The sequence below is a fragment of the Lytechinus pictus genome, chromosome 18 (assembly GCF_037042905.1).
Source record: "Lytechinus pictus isolate F3 Inbred chromosome 18, Lp3.0, whole genome shotgun sequence".
NCBI lineage: Eukaryota > Metazoa > Echinodermata > Echinoidea > Temnopleuroida > Toxopneustidae > Lytechinus > Lytechinus pictus.
The window spans coordinates 6,266,138-6,292,435 of NC_087262.1; the positions used below are offsets into that span (position 1 = coordinate 6,266,138).

Sequence of the window (26,298 nt, forward strand, 5' to 3'; positions counted from 1 at the left end):
AAATTGACCAGGTGAATCATCATACACTAGTCAAAATGAACCGCAATGGAGTCAGATTGATAATTCGTGCTACATTCTTGGACATTCTAGGTGCATTCTAAATATTCTAACTGCATTCTGAGTGCATTCGAAATAGGTTTTGGTCATGTTCAAAACATTCAAGGGGTATTTTTGAACGGTGTTCGAAGTAGATTTAAATGACCAACTGGTGGTCGAACAATAGTCCTTTCATTCCGGCCAATTCTGCTTGATTCAGAATAAGTGTGATGGGGGCTTAAGAAAAAATACCTGCCAGCACAGGCACCCATGAAAGTGGTACATACAGGAATAAAGATGCTGAAAATATGGACATTGCAGAGTTTACTATGCTTTTACAGAGTTTTTCACAAAAACAAGGACACAGTGAAAATAGTGGCACTCCCTCTCTCTTTTACCAGAAGTGGGGACTGTCCCTATGAAATATTGGTAATTGTGATTTTTTACGCAATTGCTAAGAAAGAATTAATGCTTGTAAGCAAGCAACCAGAGGACCAACAGCTTAAGGTCCCCTCCGAGGGACCTGGTAATGAGGATTAATGCCTCACCAAAGGAATCCAAAACCCCGCTCTACCGACTGAGCTATCGCACCTCCTTGGCAGGAGCGGTAAAGGGGAAAGGGGGCATTTCAGTTCTGACTAAATTGCCAGTAATATACAAATAAAACAGGCTTTGAAAAAACATTACTAATTATTCAGCCAAGATTGGACTGGAAAGAGCTAATTTTTAATAGCCCCCCCCCCCCAAAAAAAAAAAGTAATATTGCCAGTCCAACAGAGGATGAATAATTCTCACCTATACTTTAACAATAAATGCCTGGTATATACGTTTTACATCCCTTCTTTAAGTTTGAATGATAAATTTTGGTATCCTTGTCATAGTTCGTCTGCATTCCCATCCTGGACCAAATTTGTTCAGCCATTGTACTCCATGGAATCTGATCACTGTCTGAACTACTACATCCCAATAGGAACCACCTATTATTCGCTGTGCCCGCAACTCGGCGGGAGCTCTCAATAGTTTAGGTATTTACTATTTCCAAGGCAGAACTGTGCAAGCTCAGTGAAATATTGATTGTGCCTCAGAAAATATAGTGATGAATAATTTTTAAAGCATGAGCATCAACTGACCTATCGTTTCTTTCTAACACTAATGAATAGTTATAGAATAACATGTATATTCATAGAAGGGATATAGTGTAATCATACTAAACTGGTTTCCGTTACCTAATTTTTTTTCACAAAATACAATCAAATTATCTCCAATAAAAAAATAATACAGCTATAAGTCCATTTAATTGGAAAAAACAAACAAAAGCACTGGAGAGGTTGGGAAAATATGTCAACGAATCACTCCAGAATTCAAAGTAGTTTACCATGGATCAAGGAATAACAGACTATAAACAATGCTATCAAAGATTTGAAAGACATTTCTTGTTTTAAGTTCTGTACAATAAAAGTTTGCCAGAAAAATACAGTTTGATCCTCAAAACAAGATATGCTAGAAGGAAGAAATAGATATTCAGCATTACTATAAAAACAATAGATGCACATAATTAGCAAGTCTAATACATGCAGGTAATTACAAACCTGCTTTAAAAAAAAATGTTGTTCACTACTTAAGCTTATTCCTGATAAATCAATTATGACTTTCATTAATTGTCCTCATTTGATTCGCATCATATTAGGCCTATCCTCATGCGGTATATTCTAATTTTTCCAATATGCTCCTGCATGTTACATAACATTTCTATAGATGAAGGCCAGTCAATACTATATCATATCACATACTCTGTTAGGGCATGCCTACTAGAACAAGAACTATGACTATAAAATGAATGTCAATGAATACTTCGGTATATTTTCTTTGTCATGAATTTTGAATAAGATGGATGAAATCTAGCATTCCTTAGAACTTTTAAAAAGTGGGTTAAAAAAAGTGGGTAAAAATTATCTTTCAGTCCAGACTTAACCCAGGGTCAACTCACAAAATATGTAGAGCATTTCTGCGTAAAATCTAAGTATGGTACACAAAAATATTTTAGTCAACGTTTCTGTCATGTACAGGTGCTTTTAATATGGAAAATGGAATCTACAATGTAGCATCCCATAGAACTTGAAACGTTGGTCCAAATTTTCATTCCATCTGTACTCAAACCCAGGACAACAGCACCACTTGTGTTGAGCACATCTGTGTTTAATCTATGGAAATTGGAATATCATCAAAAACAAGAAGGATGAAATCAAACTGGAATTCTAAAATAAATATGATCCTTCTTGAAATATTTAATAGAGAATTTTTTTTCTTTTAGAGCAGAAACTTGTCGTGTCGGTGCAGGAACGCCCTTAGCACCACTTACGCACATTGCATGCGAGCGGAAATGCCCTTAGTTGCGCGCATTAGGGCAGTGCGTAAGGGCACTTCTACACCGATGAGGTGTGCGGAAGTGTGGTGCTAAGGGCGTTCCTGCACCGACACGACAAACTGATATCTTTGCTTGAATCAATCCTATCTTTTTTCACATGACATTAACTAGAAATCAGACTAACTACATAAGCAAGCTAGAGACAAACACATGTCTACGCATGATAGAGTGAGCACTTGAAGACTGGTATGAAGAAAATATCTTTGCTGAGCTGGAGAACTTCATGGCATCTATCAAATCAAGCAGAGCCTTGTTTGCACTAGTAGAAGTTGCATGACTTGCAGGGAACTTACATTAAAATTGCAAATCAAGTGTAAGTCCCAATATCATGCATAATGAGAGTTGCAAGAAATTTGAATGTCTGTTGAACACAGATCAACTACAAATTTACTTTTATCAAAGGATTCACGCTTCATTTGGGACTTAACCTTGATTTGGAATTGCATATGTAAGTTTCTTGCGATGCCCTATTTGTTTTTAGTGACGCATTCGCTACATGATATAGAAAGATCTGAGAATGGAGCCTAAGGCATGCATGCAGCATTGAACAGGATGGCACATTACAGACTTTTAATCATGTGACCTTAGAACTTACAAGGTGTCAAATGCCTTTGGGTTGAAGAAGAACCGCTTATGTTTTCACTGACGTGAAGTGTTGTTTTGATTGAGCCTGAATCTTAATAGCAAAATGAGCAATTCGTAAACAACAAAAATGGAAGATAACCTAAAGAATGTACCTCAAAAGCCAAAATGTAAAATAATCAATAAAATTTGCACACAATGAAAGAGATAACATGCATGTGAGATCATAAAAGGCTAAAATAATGCTTTTGATATATCTTATTTTAAAAGCTTCTAAAAATCAATGAAATATGAGCTCAAGATAAAAACGTAGCTTAAGGTAATGCAATCGCTGATGGAGACATAAACTGATAAAAAGCAAGTATTTTAAATATGAAGACCATGCTTATAATATAAATAGCTGAATTAAAACAAAATTGAATGATCTAATAGTGATGCTTCTGTCTGTATTGCTTTCAGAGTTGTGCTGGCAAGGCAAAAAACCTGAAATAAAAGATGGAGCGATACTGTTGTGGTACACACCAAGCAAACTCTTAACCGACAAATTTTTTAAGGTTATAGCAAGTATCTAAGAACAAAGGCATCCATTAAATCATGGTTGACTGTGAAATATTAATCGCTGTATATCATATATCATATCATGATCTCATATTTTTTCTAATCGTGACCAGGTGGGTGTTTTAAGCTGTTCACAAATTACTTCCGGCTTTGCAACATGGATAACGGTAACGGGGATAAATGTCTGGGTTCATAAACTTTCTTAAAATTATTGCAGTTTGTGGCAGGTTTTATTGTATGAAACATTATCAGAATCATAATTCTAACAATATCTCGAGAGGAAATACATCATGTACAATTGCCGGCAATCCTAGGGGGGGACATGGGCATTTCATGCAGCAGCCCATGGGAGACAGTTGTATCATCAACCCTACCATCCAAGGACCCAAAATGTCATGAAATCGCCGAAAGTGTCATGTATCCAAGATTGTCTACTTATAGAAGTTCAACGTCATAAAATTAAAGAGTGTTTCGTTTCTTATTATTGTGATGAGTCTTCATATCACTGATTAAATCAGCTTATTACCTTCTAAACTGCCATTGGTGAGGCCCATGGACGCTCCAGTAGCGACGGCAGCTTTCCTCGCCAGCTCGTGAGAATCGTGACCCAACAAACTCACAAAATGACTGCGTGGTTCCTTTTCAAAGTTTACCTGTGAATAGGGAGACATATCCGATACTATGGGTGTGTTCAAAGTCAGTTTCCAAATTTAAACGGAAACATGAATCATGATTGAAAACATGATTACAAAACGTGGATATAATGAGAAACAAAGGGTGCGTTCAATGTCCTCTATTGCCGGTCGTAAAAGTAAACGTCTTTCAAATCATGATTCGGGGGAAATTTTAAACGTAAAAAACGATAAGTTTGTAAACGCGATCAGCTCAAATTTTACAACCTTGAGCCTCGCGAATGCGAAATTGAACACAAGTGAGTTTTTAATCGTCTTTAAATTGTCTCTCGCAGTGGAATCCTACACAAACAGGTGCCAGAAGTGACTTTTCTTGTGATGGGTCAAACTGCGCTAATGAAAGCGGGAAATTTAAAGACGATCAACATGTAAACGGCTTTATATTTTCAACACTGAACAGTGCACCACTGATCGTGTTTGTGTTCGGTGTTTTCTAATTGAGTTTTCAATCATGATTCATGTTGCTGTTTAAATTTGAAAATTGACATTGAACACACCCTTAGTCAGTCAAAGATGGCAACACAGTCGGAGCACATCATGGATGGCATAATTCCTGCCCAAATAGCCAGTTTTGGTAAATATTGGTAATGATCTCAAAACTGCATCCAATCAAATGACCGTACACCTGTTTGCAGAATTGCAGGTACACTGTATAAGCAATCCACAGAATTATTTTATAGTACATACATCAGCATAGGAACTACAAGAGGGCGACAGGAGATTTTGCCTTCACGACAGCCCAAATCACCCCTAAAAATACCCAAATTGAATCGTTTGGGGCGACCATCTTTTCTAAAGTCGCCCCATGATCTGCCACAGACAATATCCAAGAAGTTTAGATGCAAGTCAAACAGATATTTTTGGTCCCAAAAGATTTGACTAATACCAAGCTATCTACCGTGCGAGTCAAAAAAACTTGACACCTCACAAATCTCCAATTTAAGGAAAAAATATGTCATGAACTATAATTCTTATATATTACCTGAAAGAGTATGTTCTCCCAAAAAATTTGATACCACATTTATGTGGTAAGTGTTAACGCTTTGATGATCAGGAGGTATTAATCGTAGTGATTAAATTAAAGCACGACTGCATTGAATGAATCCTACAAGGGTTGCATTGAAATGCACTTCATAACACCTTTTCAGTAATTTACATTATAATTGTTTAATTTACTCTTGTTAGTATCAATTCTCAAGCTAATTTCATTGAAAAGGGATTGGCAAAGATGTTTACTAACTCTAGTAGGATTATGACATCACTGGCATCTGGGGTTCATTCATTGTAGTCATGCCTTACTTTGGCGCAAATCAAAATTTACATCACAGTAAAGAATACCTCCTGATTATCCAAGCGTGAAGACATACAACGTAAATATGGTATGAAATTATTTGGGAGAAAATACTCTTTCCAGCCATACGTAATGATTATGCTTTCATGACATTTTTTTTTTATAGAATTGGGGATTTGTGAGGTGTCAAGTGTTTTCTTCTCACCCGGTATAGGTAGAAAGGTTTCCATCAGTTCTTACCTTCAGAAACCTCCAGATCTGGGTGTCCAGCTCGTTCTGGGATTGCTTGATCTTGCTGTTGCAGAATTCCACGAAGGTCCCCTTGGAGAGGGCTTCCTCCAGTGTGTTTGACCTGTTGATGAGATCCGTCTCGGTGATGACCTGACTGATGTGAACCGGCCTTGCCTGAGGTACCGCCTGTTGCTGCTGGTTGGGTGGCTGCTTGGGACTCTCGAACGAGATCAGCTTGCCACCAAACTGGAATTACAAGCAGATTACAAGCAGAGGAGTGAAACACAAATTCAACAGTCCGTCAAATGAAGTATAAGAGAATACCAGTGATGAATTAGCTACTTACATGTTTGCACCTTGCATACCAGCCAACTAACGCAAAGAAACAGGGAGAAACTATTAAGGAAATATATATATAAAATTTAGACTGATTCTCAACTGCATATAGTCATAATTGATGCCTCCGCCATTGTCAGACCAAGAATGTGTACCTAACTTCTATTATTTTAAATAATGACCTCTATGGTCTTTGACCTCTATGGTCTTTGACCTCTATGGTCTTTGACCTTTCGATGAAACAAATCTAATCAGATTCGCTCACATTTGTACTTGCATACATGAACCAAGTTTCAAATTGATCCCTCAAATGGTTCTTCTATTTTCATGCTTATTAGATATTTTCAGGTATATGAAAATTGTGACCTTTGACCTCATGACCGCAGAATCTACTTGCGTCATCATCTCTCTAATATGCACACAGAAACCAAGGCTGGTGATGACACCTCAAATGGTACTTCAGTTATCGCAAGAAAAATAAATTTCATGATACAAAATGACCTTTTTGACCTCTGACCTTCTCATAACTACATACAGTCAAACCTGATTAGTGACCACCTGTCTATAGTGGCCACCTGCCTATAGTGAACACTAAAACCAATTCCCATGGAGGTAGATTGTGTGTATAAGAACCTGTCTATAGCAGCCACATGTCTATACTCTATAAAGGTCACATTTTGTGTTTCCCTTGGATGGTCACTATAGACAGGTTTCACTGTACTATCAGTAAGGAATTAGAGAAAAGCAAGACTTACTGCAAAGGATGCCCCTACTGGTGTCCGGAGCCACTTGGGCGGCTTCTTGAGCATGACGGGTTCCTTTGGAGTCTGTTGCTGAGGGGTTGGTCGATTGAACGGGTCTGAACCTGGGAACGATGAAGCAATCTGTAAAGAGCAGAAGAAAAAAAATCAAGATTTAGACTCATGAAAATGACAAGACTCGTTTGTTATATGAAAATCAACACAATTGGAAAGATATCGTTGTATTTCAATTCCATTTCTTCACTAATCAAAATTATATATATGGACAAAACGCTTATTGATGGAACACACCTGTTAATGGATAAGCACCAGAATGGTGTCAATTTTCCTTGAAAAAATAAGAGAATATGGCGCTATATATATTCATCTATTTGTTAACAATAAGAATACGAGACCCATCTGGAGAGCGTTTCAACAACACTTTTCATCTGACAAATTGTCAGATCAGAAATCTTCCGTAATGATAATTTGCTGATAAACACGGTTCCTATGGTAATGATAAGATAAAACAGAACTTGTCAGACAACTGTCTGACAAGTCCTTTCATGAAACACAACCCTGTATGCTTACTACTTTTGTCTTGAGTCACCTCTTTTATTTCTTGCTGTACATATTTCCATCTTCTTTCTTTCATTGTGCCTTGAGCACTCTACAGAGTGACTTTCAGACATGACATATCACACTTATTTAAGCAAATGATCTTCTTCTTTTTTTAATTTTCAGGGGCTACTTATCTCAACCTACTGCCTAACTCTACTATATAGGATAAGATTTAACATTGCAATGAATGAGGATCTTCTGGGACTCTTTTTTTTAATTTCCAGGTTTTTTAAAGCATTTTTGGTGGCGAACAGCTCCGAGCCCCCATGTGATTTTTTAAAAACTATTTATCATCATTTGTCCCTACCTGATTAGCTTGCTGTTGCTGCACCGAGTTATCAACGCCACCTCCTCCAAGTAACGAATACACGCTGATATGGCCATCGAAGGACGATGCCGAGATCAAGCCAGGGTTCCTTGGACACCAGTGGACATCGAAGCTCCACTGAGCGGACGTCGGGAGCTCGTAGACGACCTCTCCACCGGCGACGGCGCTGTTGGGATTCCAGCAGATGATGCGGTTGTCCTTGCCGCAGCTGAGGAGAAGGTCAGGGTCCTGAGGACACCAGGCAATCGATAAGATACCCCTGTGAATTAAAGACAGATGTGATAGAACTTATAAGATATGGATAGGAATGGATACATGACCAGATGGGATGAATTGTCATTTCCAAGGTGCTATGGATATATTTTTCTAACAAGTGGAACGCCTCTGGCAGTCTCGCCTGCATTACGCGATTTAATATAGCAGCAGTGCTAACTTTGAAAACTACTATAAAATAATCATTCACAAAAACACCATTCATATAATGACATAATACCACGTTCATTGACCATAAATGACATTTGAACGGTGATTTAAGACTTGTCAACTACACCCATGTCCACATTTCATTCACTCTATCTATTAACTTTCAAAGTTATGATGGCAATTCAACAATTACCCCAACATGGCCTAAGTCTATTGACCTGAACTGACCTTTGACCTTGGTTTTGTGACCTGAAACTCACAGGGGATGTTCAGTGATACTTGATTACTCTTATATCCCAAGTTTTATGAACTAGATCCATAAACTTTCAGAGTTAGGATGGTAATTCAACAAATACCCCTAACACAGCCAAAGTTCATTGACCTTAAATGACCATTGACCATGGTCATGTGACCTGAAACTCGCACAGGATATTCAGTGGTACTTGATTAACCTAATGTCCAAGTTTCATGAACTAGATCCATAAATTTTCAAAGTTATGATGGTAATTCAACAAATACCCCCAACTTGGCCAAAGTTCATTGACCCTAAATGACCTTTGACCTTGGTCATGTGACCTGAAACTCAGGCAGGATGTTCACTAATACTTGATTAACCTTATGTCCAAGTTTCATGAACTAGATCCATAAATTTTCAAAGTTATGATAGTAATTCAAAAAATACCCCCAACTTGACCAAAGTTCATTGACCCTAAATGACCTTTGACCTTGGTCTCGTGACCTGAAACTCGAGCAGGATGTTCACTAATACTTGATTAACCTTATGCCCAAGTTTCATGAACTAGGTCCATATACTTTCTAAGTTATGATGTCATTTCAAAAACTTAACCTTCGGTTAAGATTTTGAAAATAATTCTCCCAACATGGTCAAAGTTCATTGACCCTAAATGACCTTTGACCTTGGTCATGTGACCTGAAACTCAGGCAGGATGTTCAGTAATACTTGATTAACCTTCTGTCCAAGTTTCATGAACTAGGTCCATATACTTTCTAAGTTATGATGTCATTTCAAAAACTTAACCTTAGGTTAAGATTTGATGTTGACGCCGCCGCCGTCGCCGTCGGAAAAGCGGCGCCTATAGTCTCGCTCTGCTATGCAGGCGAGACAAAAATGACTACAGAAAAGACTGGATATAACTCAACCATTCGATTGCTGGAAAGCTGTCTATCCACTCTGAAGTTATTTTCAAAAGATTTTAACCTGGTGTTAAGGTTGATATAATTTTGTGCTGATCTTCCAGAAACATAATTAGCATTTTTTCTGTACTCGATTTCTATTTAGAGTTCCATCCTGGTTAATTTTTTTTTGCTCCTAGCACCAACATCAACACAATACTTGAACCAAACAAACACAAAATGTTTCCAGAAAAGTTCATACATTTTCTGACATCTAAAGGTTTTCTGCAGGTCCCTCAACTGAAAAGTAAATCTAAAGGTTCAGAAAACTTCTATAAGTGAAGAAAACATCCAACAGTTCCAGTAAATTCTGCATAAGTCAACCTTCCAAAAGTTGAACAGTAGCCCAACTCAAAGCATTATTCAGACCAGAATATGCAAATCATGTGTAATATTCTAAGTGAAATTTCACCTCCATCAAAAAGATTTCTATGGTTCCCAGAGATATGACTTAGGTAGAGTCACCCGTATTTTTCTTATTTTTATCTTCCTTACCTCTGATGGTTTTCTAGAACTTTGAGGGGAGAGGTAGCAAAGCGGAGATCCCACATCTGGATGACCGGTGAGTGATCGTCTTCAGACGCTAGCATCATCTGTGTAGCAACATCGGGGTGCCAGGCCACTGCTTTACATCGTATCTATGGTGTTGTTCAGAAACACAAATCAAAATCAAGTTACATGTACATCAAAATAACTTCCGGGGCCCTGTTGCGTAAAAGTTACCATTATGGTAACATTGCCATCCAATGGTAACTTGTCTGGAATCCTTGTTTCTGATTGGCTGTTGATCATCGTTACGATGGTAGTTACCATTATGGTAACATTTATGCAACGGGGCCAGAGGGGCGTGAGTGATAAAAATGAAATAGCTGAATAAAGCTTTATTTTTTATTTTTAACCAGAAATTGAAAGAGCTCTAATGCACAGGAAAGTTAGAATAAGCTGAAATCGGATTATAAAAAACTGAACCCCTACACCCCTGAACAGAGGGGTAGACTATTCCTTTAAGCCTTTGCTCAAATACAACAAACACCTGATGCGTGTTTCATAAAGCTGTTTGTAAGTTAAGAGCGACTTTAAGAACAACTGTGATCCTTTCTTGTGGTTAATGGTAAACATCAACATGTTCATTGGCAATGGTTATCAAATTCAAGGTTTCCATGGGATTAACCGTAATTGCAAGTCTCTATGGAAGGGTGAGCTTCAAATGAATGTGTGCACCAAATTTGAGGTACATGTATATTAAAGAAGAAACTATGCATTGTACTATCTAAGACAGCATTGCAATACTATGTGAATAATGCTAGTAATATTCCTCTGTTATACAGCGCCTAATAAATCAGATCAACATCTGCAAGCACTTTACAGATACTATACATGTATATCAAACCCCAGGCATCAGATCCTGGCTTCCTCTCACACAATGTGTGAACTTTCTCCACGCCCTGTGGAGAACTCAGAGGCCCGTATTCACAAAAGAAGTTTAAACCCCCCCTGGGTTTAAACCCCCTCCTGGTTTTTTGAAACCATGGTTTAAACCCAGGGGGGGTTTAAACCCCCTCTCTGATTCACAAACGATGGTTTTTTTAAACCATGGTTTAAACCACAGTCTAAATTTAAACTGTGGTCTAAATTTAGACTGTGGTTTAAACCATGGTTTAAATTTAGACCATGGTTTAAACCATGGGTTTTTTCCTACTGAGCATGCTCAGTAGGTCAGATGCTGTCTGCTACATCCAAAATGGAGGAGGCTAACTTTAGGTGTGTTGGAGCTGGAAGGGAGAGAGCAAAGGGAAACTGGCAGACAGCTGAAAGAAACCTCCTCCTCCAACTAATCACAGAGCGAAGGGAAGTTCTTCTATGTAGGAAGACTGATTATAATAGTAATTTGAAAAAAACAGCAGCATGGGATGATTTGGCCAATAAATTCCACTCCAAATATGGAAATAAATGGAGCACAAATCAAATTAAGGACCAGTGGAAAAGAATGAGGCTCAATGCCAAGAAAGAACATTCCAATTTCAGTAAGGAATCAAGAAAGACTGGCGGAGGTCCACCTCCACCTGAGCCCAGTCACTTCAGCATGATTGTGAAGGAGCTATGCCCAATGGATTTTCAGCAATTCAGAAATCCATTTGACGATGACAACGAAATCGCAGCCGAATACTTGGCATTTGGATCGCTCAGTTCCATGGCAACAGGTCGTGCCACTGAGTAAGTCCATTTTATGGTTAAAATCAACATTTTCTAGGAATACATGTATAATCAGCTCAAACAAAATGAATATTTTATAAATATGAAATGCTATTTGTAATTTTCAAACGACAAGATTGGGTAAAATTAAACTTCAAACTTTGGGCAAATCACGATCGTCTGCTCATCCTCACTCGTCCGAGTTCAGTCCCATCCATTGCAATCCATGTTATGAATTTTAACACCAACGCTAGCGAACGAGCTGGCCGCCCGGAACTTGGGGATGCCACCGACTCAGCTTGTCGAACGTAGACGATCACCGCCAAATGAGGGTTTTTAGTCCCGGGTTCGGTAATCTAATCAATTGGCAAATTTCCTTACAATATCATAGAATTTCATTTTAGTTGCTAGTATGAAGAATATTCTCAATTAACTACTTACATTGGCAGTGTAGAATGTCGCTCTTGTAAAATATGAAGCCTACATTATTTAAAGTAAATTAGCAGCCAGTCGGCCAAAGCCAAGGCAAAGTTTTAAATCCAAGTTCAACAATTAATTTGCATACATATCCATTGCGCAGAATCCAAACGTTGTGTTCGGATCAGAGCGTCATGTTTGTTATAAACTTGAAGTAAAATGAGAAAATCAAAAGTAGATATGAACTTATCACGAAAGCCTATTATAATGTCCATCAAAATTAAGAGAGAGAACGAGAGAGAGAGTAAAAATAACCAAAAAGGAAAAAACACTACCTAAGTCTTAATGAAAGTTATTAACGTCAATTCAACTCCATGGCATTACTGAAAATAAATCAGGAGGAACGTCTGAACATTACCCATTGTTGAGAGGCTGAAGTGATGAAAGGTAATATGAATCATCAATAATTTCCTGGGGGGGGGGGGGATCAACGTTGGTAAACGGTGACCGAGTAAAAGTGATTTCATATCCTTAGCTGATTATGATTCAAGTGTGTACTTTTAAAACGAATTTATTATAAGTGTTTAAATGCTCACTCTTTTTAATTCCCCCTAAAACAGCTTCATGAATTTTATTCCATGGAAGGAAAAAAAGAGATCAATTATTTGAATTTATTCCCAGTAGCTTATGTAGACTTTTGGGGGGGGGGATTTTGAAATGTTTAATTTTCAAAGGAAAATAGGGTACATCCTGTGGGTGAAATTGAACCCCTGAAATGGAAGGACCCCAAAAAATATTTGAAAGGATTTTTTTCCCAGCTCGAACATAAAAAAAATTGGCGAGGGGGGTGGACTTTGAAATATTTAGTTTTCAAAGGAAATGGGGTACGTCCTGTGAGGAAATTGAACCCCCTGAATTTTGCGGAAGGACCCAACAAAATATTACAAAGAAGGATTTTTTCCCAGCTCGAGTATAAAAAAAAATTGCGAGGGGGGGTGGTCTTTGGGGGATTTTGAAATGTTTAATTTTCAAAGGAAAATGGGGTATGTCCTGTGGGTGAAATTGAACCCCCTGAAATTTTGCGGAAGGACCCCAAAAATATTACAAAGAAGGATTTTGTCCCAGCTCGAAAAAAAAAAAAATTGCATAGGGCTACAGGCCTGGATGTATTTAATTAATATTTTAGATATATATAAATATTGATACAATTTTGAAATGTGTAGGTGTTCCATTGGTTAATTGCATTCAATGCGATCACAAATATACGCAGAAATTAATCCCGGTGACAAGACACTGTTACATACAATTTTTCGTAAAAAACTACTTGTATGCAAGGGAGCGTATCGAGCAAGCTTTTGCATTTTCGAAAGCAAGGATTTTGTGCAAATTTTTATTGAATTTTGTCAAAATTCTTAGTAAAACTTTACCCCGTTTTCAAAAGGGAGGGGGTGACTGTCCCCGCTGCATATGGCCATGATTGCGATTTAAGTGGATTTTTTTTGCAAGAGATAGTCATTTAAATTCTCATATTCACGCATAAAAAAACGTTAGATACCAATTATCAGTGGTCCAATATTTGATTTTGGAGATTATCTACTAATATTTTTATGCTTTGACAATCCTAAAAAAATTAAAAGGCCACCCCCCATCTCAAATGAAAAAAGTATATTAATAAAGGTTATTAAAAGCATGAATGAAATGAAATAAATATTTTTAAATGTACAAGTTTTTATCAAGGGCAGCATCAATTTATTTTTATACATTTTAAATTAAAGCGGATCGGCCCTGTGGCAATGTAGCTACATGTATATGACTTTTGATGGGAAATATCATAAAAAAATAATAATGCAATGGATACTAACGTATATCTTTCTTTTTCCCCCATAAATAGTATCGAGGATCAATTCCAAAGACCTCAGTTGGATTCTGACACTGTGGAGCACACCAGGTAATTTTATCTTTATATTTTTCTTTAAAATCTTTGAAGGGCACATGAAAAAAAGGGAACTCACCAAGAAGAGGTGTATTTGTCAATACCAGTACTATTTTTGTACACCACTCCTAAAAAGAATTGAAAAATTATTGAAATAAATATAACACATACACACTCTCACACAACACTGTACACACTTGCAAATGAAAGAATAATATAATTCATATATACATAAACATAAAATAATAAGTACTAATAACAAGTGAACCCAATTTCTTGTTGTATCATTTTTTATAATCTCTAAATTTATCACTTTTCCAAATGCATTTCATTTATATTGAACGATTAATAGGGAAGGTGGGAACTGGGAAATCAAAGAAAATGAAATATTTATTCTTACCAAAGTCAGTTTCATGTCAGGTATAAGGTCAAACTTCAAAGTACAATTATAAATATTGTGAAGAAAATTTGGCAATCTACAATTTTCATTCAGAATTTTTCTCTCAGCTGATGTTCAGAATTTTTTCTCTTTATACTCGGCACAACATCAACACCATCTAACAAAACATCTTCAACAAGAATATTCCTTGAACAAAGGTATTGAAGCATTCATTTCATGTTTATTCAATGGGAAACTGAAATACATGTGCACATTGATAACATTATATTAATATGAATTCATTTATTTTCTAATTGCAACAGATTGTTGGCAATCCTTGCAAGTAAATTCAATTTCTGAGATGAATTATTCCTTTAATTTGAAATAAATACATTCATGCATAAATAAATTTTCATGTGACTATTAAAGAAAACATTACATTTCATTGACATTTTCTTTCTCCCCAAATAGAGCAATTTCACCATCAGAAGCAGAATCTCATGATTCAACCCTAGACCCAAGTGTTTCTACAATCATCAATATCCCAATTTCAAGGTACGCCTATTTATGAATTCTCAATATTTATCTTTATGTATGAAGATTTAAAAGTAAAAAAAACATGCAAACTTCTCCAACTGAATAGTTGGATCATCAATTTCAATAATTTTGATGCACATACATAATTTTTTTAAATCAGGAAATATTTGCATAAATAAATGATACCTACATTATTATTTTGATAGAATGGTGTGCGACAGCTTTTATTTTTAGAGTAAAATTACTCTATAATGAAATCTTTTCATTTAAAAAAATTGAAATTAATAGGACACCTTCATCAGGCTCAACTTCTCAAGGAAGTCAGATCGGAAATGGTGTGACGCAAATCACGCAAGGCCCCCTTTCAAGGTATTTTAAATCACTAACACTAAGATTTCTCAAACTGTTGCTCTGATAAAGAAATGAACAAACATATTACTGTCATAGAATTAACTTTTTTCAGCAGGGTCATCATTTTCAATACACCAATTTCATGTACATATTGCATATAAATTAGTATGTATAATACAGTAGACTTTAACAATATTCTTCCAGTTCAACATATGATTCTGAAATATTAAGTCAAATAAAATTCATTCAAGTTCATATATACATTTCATGTATATACATGTATACATATATACATACATTTCATTCCTTTTACAGCCAAAGATGATGTTTTTCTTTTAGTAAACAAGAGGTACATTTCTTAATATGCATTTTGATGTTCTCTCCTAGTCATGAAGAAAGAACTCCAAAGCCGCAGTCTCGCGGATTAAAGAGGGGATGTACAAGTAATTCCCACCACAACACCGGGCCCAAAACGTCAACCCGCTCAAGTGAAGAAAGACTTGTTGAATTGGCGGAAGAAGAACACCAAATACGCCTTGAATACATGAGAATCGAGCATGAATTTAACATGGAAATCCTCAAAGTCAAGAAGAAAACAGAAGAAGCTAAGCTCAAGGCAGCTCTTTCTTCCTGTGAGGATTAAATCCTCCTTACTGCCTTATTTCATCTCTGATTTTGATGAACTTTGAAGTGTTTTCATTCGTTTATGTTTCTTCATATTTCTTCAGAACATTTAGTTTACTAGGTGGACTTGTCCCTTACATTGGCATTAATTACAAATTCCATATATCCTTCTTATTTCACTTTGATGTTGGTACATTTAATTACTTCAGATCTCAACCTGTAAGAGGTAGTTCTGCCCTTTGACACGAATGGCAGTAACTGTAACAGTATCTTTTAATGCTCCTTATCTTGTCTTTTAGAAAGTTCAAGTATTTTAGATACAAGTTCTTTCATCATAATTTTCATTAACAAAAATTCTTTATCAGAGAGCATGTTCCAATCACCCATGCCATCTCTTGTAAAAAGACATATATTTTTATGAGTACATATATATATATATAAATATATTTATTAGACCACCAATGTCAATAAAGTTGAAGAAATATCTATTATGCAGAAGATAAACGTCAATAAAGTGGAATTCAGACACTGTTAATGATCTTGTTGCTCTCAATTTATTTCTTTGCCATTGTGTCTATGTACCTTCTGCACATGAACGTTCAATAATTTTATATTTCCTAACTCCAAAGACTAGACTAAAAGTTCCATATCACAGGAGAAAAATGCAAGAACTGATGGCTTCCACAATTATTATTACTTTGAATTGTACGATGAAGAAGTGACAGTAAATTACATCATCAACATGCTTGAAGATATTTTTGAGAGGAACACACAAAAAATATACTACAGGTAATGACAGCTCTACGATTGACACTATGATGAGGCATCAATATCACAGCTATAAGAGTAATCAAAAACGGTAGAAAACTAATGCAAGGAGGATGAAACAATCCTGACGTTTCAAACATTGAAAGAAGAAATTAATACAGGTCAACAGACAATTTTACAAGTACTGCAGCTAACCAGGCATACAAGGTGCATTGATGAGGTATGTGTACATACAGAATCATGGTAGGAATAGCCAAATAACTTCTTGACAAGAACAACAGGATACCGCTCTTTGTGTAGGATGTTTGTTTCCCAGTGTAGCATACAACTGTATTTGCATTCTGAATTACATTCCAAATAGGAAAATGTCAAAACTAGAATGCCCTCCATATTAATCAAAATATATTCATTATTCTGATTATGTATTATATATTCTTTTCCAGCTTTCACTTTTTTTATTCCTTGTCTTGTGAACTAGCCATTATATAATAAATATACAAATTACCCATCATGCAGAGGGGGAAAAAATCAATATTTTTGCAGGGCTACTTTGGGGACAAGCCAGAATGTTAACTTTTGTATTACATGTACAGTTAACAATGGACCCTATGATATTTTTCGGGGGCTTTTCTTGTTTAGTTTAACAGTGCTTTTTTTGCAGTTAATTAAGGGGCATATTCATCCGTAGCCCTTGTGTATTCTTTTCCCTGCTTGCATCCTGATATTCTGTAATCCAAGCAGTTAAATTTCTCACCCATAAACATAGATTATTAGTTATCAAGGAAAAGGGGATGGGCATATAACCTTTTAAATATATTAATGCTTCTGGTAATAACTTTTCATGATGGAGGCACCCTCCCCCCTCAAACAAAGGCCCAAACTTTCGGAATGTAATTCAGATGTAAATGTAGCTGCATGAAAACCTTGCTTGCTGGAAAAATAACAAGTACCTTGGCAGCTTCATGATTTCCAAATATCCTCTGCAGCTACTGAATGAACGGTTGGAGGCAGAGCAGATAGTCCCGAGTGGCTACTTTACTTTAATGTAAGGCATGTCTGTGATATTTTCTTTGTGTTAATTCTGATGACAAAAAAAAAAAAAAAGAATTTGCACAAATGTGGGAGTGTTTTAATGTACCAAATTAAGCAATATTTAATAAGGAAAAAGCCTGAAATTTGCACTATAGAATTCAGGATAGTTAAGTTTCAGATTTCAAACATTTTCGTTCGGATCAAATTCACTGCCCTTCCCATGATAAGTCGAACGCCTCTGGCAGTCTCGCCTGCATTACGCGAATCAATATAGCAGCAGTGATGACTTAGAAAACTATTAAATATACTCACAAAAGAAAACATGATCATTGACCCAAAATGACCCTTTTTTTACCTTGATCATATGACCTAAGACTTGTGCATAACAATAAGTGATCTTTGATTCCTCTCATGTCTGTTTCATGAACTACATCCAAAAACTTTCATAGTTATGACATTACCAAAAATTAACCTCGGTTAAGATTTCATTGTTGACGCCGCCGTTGTCAGAAAAGCAGCGCTTTTAGTCCCGCTGTGCTACGCAGGTGAGACAAAAATTACCTTCTATATGTATATACATACACAGACATGCCTTAACGATTAAAGTGATCCTCAATTATCTGCTCTCTCCTGAGCCTTCCTACGACAACGTCGTGGAGGCCAGGAGGAAGGTGGACAAGTGGAGGCATTTCCTCAGGCTCAGGTCCTGGAATATCTGGCTCGCGCCGGTCAAGAGAGATATTCCACAGGACCGAGCAAGACACTATGATTGCAAATGTAGTGTCCACCTTCACGCGGAGATAATTGAGGCAAGGGAACCTCCTCTTCAAACGACCAAAGGTCCGCTCAATAATACAACGCCCTCTTTTGTGGGCAGCATTATAGCGTACCTGTGGCCGTCCCTGAGGATTCAGGAGAGGGGTCATGAGATAGGGAAGACATGGGTACCTGAAATGGAAATGGAAAAAAATACATGTAAGTCTCTTACTATTAAATTTATGTAGGGAATTGGACACACTAATTAATAATTTCCTAAGCGATTTATTTCAAAGCAATACAGTAGAAATTTGAAAAATTATGATCCACTTCTTATTCTTGCCACAGCCGTTTGCACAAAAAGAAAGTAATAAGAGAACCAAATCTGAAGTTGAAACTTTATAAATTCAATCCAAAATGGACAAATTAATTCTACTTTATACTAATGAATTAATGATAAAATTATTGTACTTTCTAAGTAAACCATATTAATATCTCACCCCCCTCCCCTTCCATCAAAGAAATCTATGCTGATGAAGTGGGTTCTTTTATTTTGTGAAATAATGGATCCCTCTTTTGTTTTCATTAAGAAAAAATAAAATGTAATTATTGAATTTGAATTACAAGAATAATAAATTGGGGGTGCCACATTTTGGGTGCATGTGACATCTCAATAATAAAGTTTAATTAATTCAGATTATCCTTCAATAGTCATTATAACAATTTAACTAGATATTTTGGTGTAGGTTCCTTTAAGAAAGGGATACACTTAATGACCAATGTACATACCCACTATCTCCAAGAAGCCACTCAGCACCATCTGCCCTTGCCTCCAGCTGTTCCTTCAGTGAGCTCTCATTGAAAATCCGGGAATCATGGGTGCTGCCAGGCCACCTTGCCACAATACTTGTTATTTTCCCAGCAAGATCACAAACTACCTATTAAATTTGAAAAAGTAGACATACATGAATCACACATTTACATGTACATTGCATTTCAAGCTTGGCAGGTAATTTAACTGCACTTACTTTCCTGATTATTGCAACATTCTTCCAAATGTGTTATTTGACTCAACTGCCTGCAGTTAGTGCAGCAATCTCCCAACATATGAATTTGAATGACCCTTGGCAAATTATATTCAGTCTCCTTGCACTTATATTCATTAATTGATATGTAAAATCTTAACATAGAACAAACATTTAAATTACCCTTTCATAATAATTGATAATGCAAGAAGTTAATAGTTTAATAAATTCCATTTTTGTATATCCTAGTTGCAATATGCAAATGAAGGGTATGGATAGATGACATTTATAATTATCTATATAAGAATTGCAGTCTTGTGTTGATGCATGTATATGGCCTAAATCAGGGATTCTCAAATGGTGGCACGCACGCCACTTGTGGCGCCCAGAGCCTTGCGGAGTGGCGCGTGGGAGCCAGTACAAAAAAAAAATAAAATAAAAGTTCGATCTACTATTAACCTGGAATTGAGGTTTAATAATTTTATAACAAAGGGAATACAAAAACTTGACTGTATTTGAAATTTAAATGCGTATTAATTTCCTTGGATTTTGTGTAATCTAGCATTCGATATCCCTATTATGGAAGATCGGATGGTGTTCTTTTTTTATATTCATTTTATTTTTGATGTATTCACTTAAATTTTGTAGTATGTTGGCATTTTTATATCTTCTGTTAATTTAGAACCCTTCTTAGCCATTATTGAAGGCTTCATATTTTAAGCACTTCAGGTAGCTCTGCATCCTCGTCCCCCTCCCACCACCACAATATTTAGCTCATTCACGTGTTGGACAGTGGAGCAGTCCAGATTTTCGGAGCTTCAAAAAAAGTAATCGTGCACAGCTGGCCAAAATAATATCACATTATTCATATTCACATAATTCCATAACTATTTGGTTGAAAATTAATTTGATTTTCCCAATTTCGGATGGGAATTAAAAATTACAAATTTACTTACCTGAACATTGACCGAATATCTGTTCTTCCTGTTCAAGAAGTACATGGCTTGTTCGCCACCAGGACTCTGGATGTAGACATGAGTCCCATCAATTGCACCAATGACCCCTGGAAATCTGCAGTAGTCGTAAAATTGCTGCTGGGTCGTTTCAACTTCTTCTCTCGTTGCAGGAAAGGTCATGAATTGCCTCTTCCTCCTTGCAATAGCTTCAGACACATCTTTGATCACTCTACTGACAGATGACTGTGATACTGTTGCCTCATCACCATGCATCCTCTGGAAAGATCCTATGTTAGAAAGAAAAATGAGATCAAATCGACATTTATAAAACAAACTAAATGAAACTACTCTAGAAATAGTTAATGTCAACAGCAATAATAATAATACTAATCCTTATATTGACTTTAAGCTTAATCACAGTTTGAGCAATTGAATAGCCCTATTTAAAAGTTATTTAAAATCTGAGAACTAAATAGCACAAAAGAATAGATTGAGGGATCGAAATTCAATTAAGGACATTCATCACTTAAAGTGAAGCCCATGTCATTACGACCAAACTTCACATATTTACCTTAATTAAATATAATTACAAGATAAGTGTAAGCCTCTGTAAAGCCTCATGATTTCACATCTGGTCAGAATGCACTTTCTGTCAATTTCAAATCAATGGAAGATTTATTAGCATTTAAAATATACATAGCAAAGCAATCTTTATTTGCTCAGAAAAGATACATTTTTTGGTGCTATTAATATTAAGGGTACATCAATTACTCACCAACGGCATAAAATCGTAGAACTGTCAAAACCTGTAGACTGACTGGTAGAGGATTGTTCCTCTCCGTGTTCCTCGTCAAGTCTGCTTCAAGCATGTCGATGATGTAGATGACGCTCTCCTTGGAAAAACGATATCGTATCCGGAATGCTTCTTCATCGTACAATTCAAAAGGGTCCTTCAGGTCCCGGGGACCTCTTTGTGGCCTCCCTTCTGGATTCTGTGTACATATAGGGGACAGTTGCATGTTTTAGCAATATCTTTAAATTTGTTCAAATAATGTAAATATATGAGTTCATAGATCTAGTTTGCCAATGAATTCCAAACTTGGACCAGAATAGATCACTCAGGGTATCGGGAGTCTTAAAGAAAATTACTTGCAGGTGAGACAAAAACAAAATAGTGAGTGAGGGACATCTCGACTGTCTCATGTCACTGAGTTGTGCATATCACTATTTGTGAAAAATAAGCGAAACTTTAAAAGGACATACTGTAGCTTACTTAATCTTATTTTACATCCAATTTTGATGAATTTTAAGCATTATGCTAATTTGATTTTTCTCCATTTATTCAAATCAACATTTTTCTGGGGTGGACTTGACCTTTATTTAATGTTCATTTATAAAAAAATAATAATTGTCTCCACATCTTTTCATTGCAACCAAGGGATGCAATGGTTTGATAGGATCAGGATTGTTAACACTAACTGCCCTTCACATGGTTAAAAAATCGTAATTTGAATTATTCCAGTGAAAAACAAGGCTAATGACGAATATTTAGCACGTGTGAAACCAAACTAGAACATGATTAGAATCATGAACGCTAATAACAATTACAATAGCAATCATTACAATGAATCAAGATTCACATGTGAAAAGGCCCTTGGTACAGAACACAAATCTAATTTGACCAATGAAATAAAACCTCTTTTGACTTGTATATTCATACCTCTCTCAATCTTCGGATACGACGAACGTGATGAAGATAGGCCATATTTACGATGTTTGCAAATCTGTGACACAATAGAAAATTGATACTGTATTAATTCATGCAAGACGATAGGCACAAATAAAAACAATTTATATAAAGCATCTCATCATTCATGCAAAAAACCCGGGGGGGCCAGTTCCATTCACGAGTGGATACCATGCGCGACCATGGGGTCTCGAAAAGCACCCTAAACACGTAATTTCCATATTCTGAAAATGCACCCCTTAACAAGTATTGGCGTGTGAAACCCTACCCTTAACAAGTATTGGAAACAAAACGATACTCTTGGCAAATATTCCCTGAAATGAACCCCTAAACAAGTACAGGAATGTTTTATTGTTACGGGTCTTTCGGTCGTCGGCTTTACCTATTTTGGTTTAGTACGACCCCATCTTCTACATCTCGCGAAAATTGGACTCTAAACACGAAGTGTTGGGGCAAAAAGGACATCCTTTATAAAACATTTTAATTTTGTTTTATCATCCCCGCAAATTCGACCCTAAACACGTAATTGTCCTATAGCGAAATAGATACCCTTTTTTCATTATTTTTGTGTTTTTGACACCCTTATCACGTTACGTACGTAACGTGCCCTATCGTGAAAAGGACATCCTTTTTACGTGTTTTTTTGGTCGCGCATGGTATCCACTCGTCAATGTAAGTGGCCCCCCCGGGCAAAAAAAATAAAAAAAACAAGACAGCTAACATTAATCATTGTCAAGGAAAAATGTAAAATGTATTAAGATCCCAATCCCCATAATAATAGGTTATGATCACAGTGACATAACCCCCCCCCCCCCCCCGGGTGACCAGACGTCCCGTCCCGACATACCCTTCCCGGGACGCCTATTTGTCCCGTATTTCAGAATATTGAAAAAAGTATAATTAATACATAGAAATGTGAAGAATATTCATCAAATAACCAACAGATGACAAAGCAGACGTAACATTAAAATTGATAACTGTTAACTTGCAAGTTCTACGGTGATTTTCTTGCTACCCAATACATTGATAACGAACTGGCCTCCTGCCTGTGTGTGGCAGGCTATTAATATAGCTAGGCATGTTGGATCGGAGAAGATTTTTCGTTAAAATGATTGGATTTTTTTTTTGCTTTAAGTTTGAACTTTTTCCTCTTTTTTTTCATTTTTCTTTCTTTTCTATCCTTCCTGCTTGCCTTTTTTCTCAATCTAACTTCATTTCCAATCTTTCCTATTTATGTTCATTTGTCTTTCCTTCTTTCTCTTACTTTCCTTCTTTTTTAAAGTTCCTTGTTTTTATTTCCTTCCTTCTTTCTTTCCTCAAACTTTTCTTTGCTTTCTTCTCCACCTTTCTCCCCTTTTTCTTTTTGTTCTTTCTCTCCTTCCATTATTGTTTTTCTTTCATTTTCTTATCTCTTCATTCTTTCCTCCCTCGCTTTAATTCATCCATCCTTTTTCATTCTTTATTTTATTTTACCCTTCCAATTCTTTTCCCTTTAATTTCTTTCCTCCCCTCCTGATTTTTTCTTTCTTTCAGTTTCTTTCAAAGAATGAAAGAAACATTTTTCTTTCCTTCATTGTTTAATTCGTTCTTCCTCCTTTTTTCCCATACTTTCATTTTGCAAAATGTGCATAAATTAACATATTTAATGAGTAAAAAAATTTGTGTAGAAGTTTAGAATCCCCCACCTAGTGCTATGATATAGCAAACAGAACTGAAATCGGACTTGAAATGACGAAGTCGAAGAAGCTTTTTTTCTTTTTTAATTGTGGACGGATGACAGGATCTCAGGGGGGAGGGAGGGGGGGTGGGTCAAAAGTTTCAATTTCGCCCGTCCTCTATGCTACGGCTACGCACACGATTATTGTATACTAACTAGATTTTATTATTATTTAGCCTAAGTTAGTAAGTAATTTGTTAGGACAGTTCGGGCCAGGGGCAGGAGGACCACTCAGTTACGTTAGCCTAGGGCTAGGCTATAAACTTAACTAAGGCTTAACGTTAGAAGAGCTCAGTCAGACTCACCCAAAAAGGCAAAGCCCAAACTAACTTAAGGGTTCATTACATGCCGCCGCGCACAGAAAAATCAACCATTAGTAACTTAGTCGTGTTGTGCACACCAGAAGTGAGATCCCAGCACGCGCGACCCACTAGTTAGAAATCCACTGCCAAACGCGGTTCATGGGCATGGTGCGAGGTTACTAACCTCGCAATACGTGTGTGTGAGTAAGGCTCTCTCAGTCTCACTCAGTCAGACTCAGTTGATATAGATTATAGCTCGCTTCAGTACAGCCTCATAACATAAGATAGTCATACTCATAAGTCATAATCATATTCAGGATATTCATATCATTCATATCATAGGCTAAAATAATGCCATGGCATGGAATGCAAATCATCATATTCCAAGGTTTCTTTATTTAATTCGTTTGAAATTCGCTTTGTCCACGTTACATTGAGATCTAATCAATGTCCACCCTTGTGCGAGGCGAGATCGCGATGATTGAAGGATCGGGCGAAACTCGTGTATAACTTCCAACACAAAAGTGAACAAATGGGACTAGCATTAAAACACTGCTGCGATAACGTAAAAAACAACAATGTCATGGTCTTTTCGAATGACAATTTATTGATTTAAAATAAATACGAGGTATGCATATAATGTTAATACGAAATTGAATGAAAATAGGCATCGGAAATATAACGATATACTTACGATTTGTGCTTGAACTTGGCCACTATCACACACGATACGGCGGATTTGGACTGAATCGTCTGCAAATTTGTCTTCAAAATTTCGGCGCCAAGATGGACAAGTCGATTTTGCGCACGCGCGTTTAGGAATTAAACCACCCCTATGAGCAGTCTAAATTAAAACCAAATTATGACGTAGTTAAACCCCCCGGTGGTTTAAACTTCTTTTGTGAATAGCAAAATCGAGACCGTGGTCTAAATTTAAACCTTAGAGGGGGTTTAAACCTCGACCATGGTTTAAACTTCTTTTGTGAATTCGGGCCAGAGGGTTTAATTGCTCAGCATACTATATTAGCTTTTGCATCCTAACTCCTAGGTAGAGAGTGGTTAGGTGAGGATTGACGCCCGGCCAGAGGACAATAGTCCATGGTGAGACTTAACACACGACCCTCTGATTACAAAGTGATAGTCACAAGCACTCCACCATGTTTATTTTGCTGTGTATTTTACATGAAACATCCTGAAATATACTCACTCTTGAGCTATGATCGGTAACTTTAATGATAGGTTCGTTTTTCCTCAGATCCCACACTACACATCGGCCACCGGGGCAGGTGGACGCCAAGATATGCTGGACCTGACGATTCCATGCTACACAGCTGATTTCATCGGCAGGCTGGAAAAGAAAAAGGATGGATAATTCTTAGGTACCAACTTCCTGGGAAACGGCAGACCTGCCAACCTCTGGGAATGAAAATTTCTATTCTGAGATTTGAAAAAAAAAGTATTTTCCCCCCAAAAAATGTATTTCATAATAAAATGCGTGGCGCGCACGCTCATCGCGGCGCTCAAGCTGCATGCAAGCTACAATGCGCACTGCTCTTGCAGATGAAAAAAAACATAATTGAAACATGTGTATATCTCACCCTGGTTTTAACAAAATGATTGAAAAAAAAAATAAGTTACCTGAAATTACATTGATCCAATCACCATATTTTTTTATACACAATCATATTTTTAAAAGAAAAAACGTACTGTCGTATTTTGGTTGCAAAAACGTACTTAATACGCCAAAAACGTACTGGTTGGCAGCTCTGAAACGGGGTACCTCTTTTTGACGGGCATACTAGGGCAATGATCATATTATGGTTTGAGGTCTGGATTTTATAAGGCTACTCACTTTCCTTACATATATTTTTTTTTGGGGGGGGGGGGGATTTGGTTGACTTTGTGATAAATTCAACCAACCCCTCCTACATCACACAAATCTGAAGCAAACCCTGGATTTTTGTCATTTGAAACTGAAGAGTGATCGATTTTCATTTCTGCATTAAATGATGCAACTATATCTAATAGCATTATTTCATGAAATATGTAGAACAGAATTCCCATGAGGTGTAAATTTCAGACAATCTTCCTTATTAGAACATTT

General features: G+C 36.7%; 2 protein-coding genes across 8 annotated transcripts in view; both read right to left on the reverse strand.

The window, feature by feature from the left end:
* The window catches only part of LOC129281354 (protein transport protein Sec31A-like), a 61,160-nt gene that overhangs the window by 22,612 nt on the left and 12,250 nt on the right, over positions 1 to 26,298 (reverse strand). For all 7 annotated transcript variants that reach the window (XM_064113525.1, XM_064113522.1, XM_064113523.1 and 4 more), the window contains exons 5-10: positions 25,402 to 25,542; positions 9,953 to 10,095; positions 7,820 to 8,099; positions 6,907 to 7,035; positions 5,825 to 6,061; positions 4,128 to 4,254 (exon numbers count right to left, since the gene is read on the reverse strand). In XM_064113525.1, the coding sequence (XP_063969595.1) occupies positions 4,128 to 4,254; positions 5,825 to 6,061; positions 6,907 to 7,035; positions 7,820 to 8,099; positions 9,953 to 10,095; positions 25,402 to 25,542 (1,057 nt within the window). The remainder of the gene's footprint in view (positions 1 to 4,127; positions 4,255 to 5,824; positions 6,062 to 6,906; positions 7,036 to 7,819; positions 8,100 to 9,952; positions 10,096 to 25,401; positions 25,543 to 26,298) is intronic.
* On the reverse strand, positions 17,124 to 24,969 carry LOC129266758 (putative nuclease HARBI1). The gene is made up of 6 exons (XM_064113526.1): positions 24,889 to 24,969; positions 22,149 to 22,212; positions 21,204 to 21,420; positions 20,429 to 20,715; positions 19,237 to 19,385; positions 17,124 to 18,639 (listed from the first exon to the last, which is right to left on the reverse strand). Exons 2-6 carry the CDS (start codon positions 22,191 to 22,193, stop codon positions 18,285 to 18,287), a joined length of 1,053 nt encoding a protein of 350 aa, XP_063969596.1. The 5' UTR covers positions 22,194 to 22,212; positions 24,889 to 24,969; the 3' UTR covers positions 17,124 to 18,284.

Bases quoted from the DNA above. Each gene is read 5' to 3' on its own strand.
- LOC129266758 (XM_064113526.1), bottom strand. From the start codon at position 22,193: ATGGCCTATCTTCATCACGTTCGTCGTATCCGAAGATTGAGAGAG. The intron at 20,716-21,203 runs GTGAGTAATTGA...TTTCTAACATAG, and splicing joins TCTACGATTTTATGCCGTTG to GATCTTTCCAGAGGATGCAT. The intron at 19,386-20,428 runs GTAAGTAAATTT...CAAATTTAATAG, and splicing joins GATATTCGGTCAATGTTCAG to GTAGTTTGTGATCTTGCTGG.